Raw genomic sequence first — 5542 nt, 5'->3', positions numbered from 1 at the left:
GAGGGACCGAGCCCTGGGATAGTGGGCTCCCAACCAGCAGGCCCAGCCGCCAGCTGGGGAGGCACCCACCAATGGATCCACCAACAGCTCTGATGTTACAGAGCAAAACCTGCAATGAGTAATGACCAACTATAGCTCGTGTACTGGATATTTCCCCGTGAAACGCCTGAAAAATCATCCGGTGCCCTGATACACAACAGCAAATCTCAGCTGGGGCGCTGCCAGCCTGGCCAGAGCTGTGGGAGCACTGCACCCAGGCAGCAGCCCCTGCAGTGCTTCTGAACATTCGCCGCTCCATTCCTCTCTGCAGAGCTCAGTGTGATATTTACAGTCAGTAAATACGCCACGCGGACTCCAGCGGGGTGACAGAACCCTTCCTCTCCACCATACACCAAGAGCAGGTGGGATGGGCTGCACGGTGCCAAAGGCAGCTCCCTACTGAGGGTCAGCAGCCGAACCCCCCGGGCCCTGGCCTCAGACAGCCCAGGGCATGAAAGCCAGGGCAGCCAGACCCAGTCCAGCAGTATCCAGCACTGAGTGCTGCCAAAAGCCATCATTTTGATTTCCTTCTTAGAGCACCCCATAATTAACTGCGAAATTGACGTTTTAAAACACAGCGAAACAGTCAAGTAGCGATGACGCTTCCTATTAAGATGCTGCCAAACAAAAAATTAAATTCAGACCAAAAAACTGACATTATAAAATCAATTTCCCTGCCACCTAATTTCGCCATAACGTTTCCCCCTATAGCGCAACAGAGACGGCCTTCCCTGCTCAGGTTCTGGCTTTGCTCTCGGCATGCAGTTCCACCCCAGCAGCAGCAAACCCCTCTCCTTACGTTTCACGGCGTTCAGGACTCTGCTGTCCAGAGGTTTCCTGCTGGGGTCGCTCGTGGAGGAGCGGATTCCGGTTCCGCAGCTGTTGGCAAGGGTGTTCCTGCAGGAGAGGCAAAGCAACACCCTCACACCGGGCACCCACGGCCCATTGGGGCACCGAGATCGGAGGTTTTAAGGCAAGGAACTGGAAATTGTTCAGGCATTGCTGGGAAATGGCACAGAAGCGTGGCAGATCCAGAGGGTGACACATTCACACATCATCTGCTGGCACGCTCAGAACACCAGCAAATACTTTGGGTCCCTTGGGGAGCAGGACGTACCGATCGAAGAACGTGGCCAGGAGACGCCTCAGGAGGACTTTGTGTTTGACACCAGCACATAAGTGGCAATTCATCAGCTGCCCCCGCGTGATGTAAACACCTGAGCCTGGAAGAGAGGGAGAACTGGGGGTGAGGATGGGCTGTGCTGTGCTGCAGGGCAGGGCGAGAGCCCGGCAATGGGCGGTCTGTGCAGGATGGTCTGCAGGAGCCAAACAAGAGCATTTGATTTTTCCACCCTGCAAAGACACACAGAACACGTGGTACTGTATATACAAGCGGACTGTTTGTTCTCTCTGAAGGAAGAAAAGCCCAAAGTGATTGGCTTTGTCTTTTCTCGAGTGAAAGAGAGGAGAACATAACTAAAATGAGAGCAAAATCCCCATCTAGCACAGAAATAAAGACACCCTTTGCTCTCAACATATACAAACACCTACTGGAGAAACAGAATCTCTCCTAGATTTGCAGAACAGTGCCCAGAGCCCAGATTTCACGGACAAAAGCAGCTGGAAATGTGTGAGTGCTGCTCTGGATGTCACAGCAGCTCCGCACACTGCGTCCGCCCATCGGATTTACTGCCACCATCGCAAGGCCAGCTTAAGGCTGTGCAGACAGAGCTGCTGAAGTTTGCAGAATCCACAGTGGCAGGAAAGCCTGAGACAAAGGGAAAAGCTCGGGGGGGTTCCCAGAGGCTCCTGCTGAAGGATGCACCAGGGGCAGCAATCAATGGGCTGCAGAGCGATGGCACGGGATGAAGCAGCAGAGGGAATGCTGAGTGCTGCCATGGGCAGCTCCACTTCGGCAGAGGGAAAACAGCCCAGGCAGCTGCTGCTGGGTACAGACGTTCATCTCTTTTTCCAGCTGGAAAAACGTAAATGAAGCTGAGGTGCCCCCAGCTTGCAGCGTGCACCGTGGAAATGACCCGCACCGCTTTGTGCTTGTAAGAAGTCTCACTCAAAATGTAAATGGACACAAAATGAATATTCCTGATCCCACGTAACCACGGCTCCTGTCTGCCAGCACAGACCTGCCCAGTGCTACCAGCCCCTCTGCAAAGCACAGCCACAATCCTGCTCCGACCGGAGACAATCGGGCACAGATGAAGGGGAGCAGAGTGGCACTGCCACGTCCTTCGGCAGGGCACTGCATGGGTGCCACTTCACCCAAATGCAGTGACCTGGTGGGGGGAAGCAGCTCGTGCTGTGTCATGGGGCACTGCAGCATGGAGGAAAGAGCAGCAGCCCACGGCTCGTGGGGCTGGAATCAGGTCTGGGCACTGCAGCCACACAGAGGTCTCTGCAATACAGACCCACGGCAGCAGCTCAAGGGCTCCGTCCTGCACCCAGCAGAGCCATAACCCAGCACGGGGGGGCAGCCAGGTCCCCACTGACTGCACGTTTCCCACCACTCTGAAAGTAAGGATGGGGGAAAGGTCCAAGCAAATCCCATCCCTTCTCTTCCTCCCAACCAGGCAGCTTGAAACACCCCCAATTTTTAGATGGGTTTTTCAAAGCTTGCTCACCGGCACCAATTTCACTTCCGTTGCTTTGTAAATCTTTTAGTCTGATGAATTATTATTATTTTTTTATTGAGAAAAAAAAAAAGATCAGTGCATCTAAATCAAAATACAATTGCCATGCAGCCCACACCAATCAGGAAGAACACAAGCTGCAGAATTCAATTAAAATGCTAAATTAATTCAATTGAATAAATCCTGTTAATGACACATTTTTCTATCAGCAAATTAAAGGAAACTCAGAACTTTTTTTTCCTTCTTTTTTTTTTAAAAGATGATTGGTGATGAATAATCCAGAAAGACAAAGCAAGGGCACGCGCGGCTCCTGCAGCGGCACAAGGGGAAGAAGACGTTTCAGGCAGGACAGTAGCAGAGGTTTCCAGCAGTTCCCAAACCTGGAGGTGCTGCCCCTCATTACCTGCGACGAGCTCCAGCTTCTCCCCAGGGTCCCCCTCGGAGTAGAGCTTCGGGTGGCAGCGGTACCCGATCTGGCTGATGAGACTGGCTGGGAGGGCAACCAGATCCCGGCGGATGAGGACGCAGGAGCGGTTCTCCAGCGGGATCTGCTCCGGCTTTTCTTGTGCGACTTAAAAATTAAAAGGGAAGAAGATTAACGCGGTGCACGGGAGAGGCGCGGTGTCACCAGGAGGGTGCATTGCAGCTTCTCCAGGAAGGGCCTGGAGGGAAGCGGTGCAGCCCGCAGAGGGGCTTGGTGCCACGGAAGGCTCCTGCAGCCAGCGATGCCCTGCCTGCCTCCAGCTGAGTCCCTGGTGCGGGCAGGCAGCTCTCCACCCCTGCCCCACGCCTGCAAATGGGGTGTGCATGCGGAGATGGCTACCCCAGGCATCATGGGGTGAGCTGCAACCCAACGGTGGGCTCCAAAACGGGCAACAGATCACCCAAATTCCATAATACCTCCTTTGGTACCTTAACTGCTTCTCTTGCTGAAGCCACATTTCCCCTCTCCACATACAACAGCCCCATCTGCAGACCCATTTGGAGGGCAATGGCACACCAAGCAGCCCTGAAGTGCACGGGGCCGACCCGCTGCACCATCCCAGCAACAGCACTTTGCTGCATGATTTGGGACCGCATTTCTGCTTCCAGGCTTGCACCTTTCTCCATCATGGCAGAGCTGTGCTCAGCGTGCAGACAGGAACGGAAGGGGCTGCCACAATTCTGCCGCACCCCAAAAATAATGGGCAGCACACAGCTGGCCGAACACAGCACAAACACACCCTAAGCCAACATTCACCCACAGCTTTCTGTGCTCCCACACAGCCCTGAAGCAGCAGCTGGCAGCAGGGGTGTGGCACAGAGCTCACTGTGCTACCTGTGTGTGATGGGCTTTGTAGACCCCAGCCACCCCTTAGCAATGCTCTGCACATGCCGTGTCCCCCTGCAGCAGTGCCTGGCCACGTCTTTGTGCAAGCAGTGCAGCAGCCAGCTCCTGCAGCAGGTGGGACAGACACCCTTCTATCACCGCTCACACACTAATTTCCCATTGAAATACAAATCTGGGATCATCCACTAATATGCTTCGGTCACATCTGTCTTGCTGTCTACCAGCTCCTCCTTACACATGGGCACAACTCATTTTTGGGATCAGCCTCGATCCAACACGAGCACAAACTCGGTGCCACCAACAAGCCCTGGGAGGTTCAGGACTGCTCCCAGCAGACGGCCGGCACGGCACAGAACAGTTATGTAAAGATGCAGAGCACAAGGGACACTTTGCTCCCATGTTCTCAAAGAAAGCAACTCTGTTTGGCCACTGTGCTCGGAAGAACAGGACAGTATTCGCTGCTAATTAATGTGGATCTTCAGAGGGCAGCAGCTCCTTCCAACACGAACAATGCTGTGCATTGTTTGGAGCAGCTCTGCCTGGACCGAGCCCACCCCGACCAGGGGAGCAGGAAGCACTGCAGAGGAAGCAGAGAGAGCTGCACGCCAGGCACGGATTTCATTTTGCATCTGCAACTTGTGAGGATGCAGCAGACAGCACTGCAGTGGGAAGCGCCCGGGCGCAGAGCTGCAATGGGAAGCCACAAGTCACGAGCCCACGGCTACAAAATCACCTCCATCTGCTCTGTGCCAACGCACGGATCATTTTCACCTTCTCTCCTGAGAAGTTTCTCTCCAAACAGCTTTAGCCCATTAGCTTCCATCCTGCAGGCCATGGGCTCACCCCACCGCAGCATCCCCTGGCACAGCACAGCCCTGCCTGTGCTGGTTTACATTGCACAAACGGGACATGTATAACAACGTGCTGGAATGCAGAGATTTGATTTGTGACCTATTTATACAGAGAGGTAATCTGGAATTAGTATAGGAAAAATATTACCGCTTTATAAATACCCCTATCTTGCCTCGCTGCAGACCTCAGCCAGGAGTGAAACATCTGCCAGCCTAAAATTAAACATCTGTGCTTTACGGGAGGGAAACCGCCATGAGTTTAATGCCTAAAAAGGGCAGCGGTGCCTGACCCAGGGCACGGGGTGAGTGCACACAGCTCCCGTGGAAAACCAGGGGGAACTAATGCTGCCCTGCAGTCCTTACAGGCGTCCCGACCCCTCGCAGGTGACATCCTCCTGCCCAGCCCCACTGCTCGCACTGCTCCTGCTGGCTGCGGATGGCAGCAGGTCAGGGCTGCTCACTGCAGATCCTGGGCTGCTCTGTGCCCTCCTTCCTCACTGTCAGGAATCAGAGGCCAGGAGAGAAAACTATTCTCTCAGCTAATTACCACAACTCTTCCATAATGGCTATTTTAGATGAATTTTTAATGACAGGCGCTCCTGTCAGTGAGGGATTTCATAACTTCCAAGCCCAGCCTTTTGCCATCCTAGAGCTCTGCTGCATCCAGATTTCCCCCC

At 54.0% G+C, this 5542-nt stretch overlaps 1 protein-coding gene across 3 annotated transcripts in view; it reads right to left on the bottom strand.

Moving 5' to 3' along the window:
- Positions 1-11: 11 nt before the first annotated feature.
- Positions 12-5542, bottom strand: part of NACC2 (NACC family member 2) — a 15303-nt gene continuing 9772 nt past the window's right edge. For all 3 annotated transcript variants that reach the window (XM_010721018.3, XM_010721019.3, XM_010721017.3), the window contains exons 3-5: positions 3088-3255; positions 1157-1262; positions 12-936 (exon numbers count right to left, since the gene is read on the bottom strand). In XM_010721018.3, coding sequence (XP_010719320.1) covers positions 705-936; positions 1157-1262; positions 3088-3255 — 506 coding nt within the window. In that variant the 3' untranslated portion in view covers positions 12-704. The remainder of the gene's footprint in view (positions 937-1156; positions 1263-3087; positions 3256-5542) is intronic.

The sequence above is a fragment of the Meleagris gallopavo genome, chromosome 19, assembly GCF_000146605.3.
Source record: "Meleagris gallopavo isolate NT-WF06-2002-E0010 breed Aviagen turkey brand Nicholas breeding stock chromosome 19, Turkey_5.1, whole genome shotgun sequence".
NCBI lineage: Eukaryota > Metazoa > Chordata > Aves > Galliformes > Phasianidae > Meleagris > Meleagris gallopavo.
The sequence above is the reverse complement of the archived record's forward strand: the minus strand, read 5'-3'. Positions and strand labels throughout refer to the sequence as shown.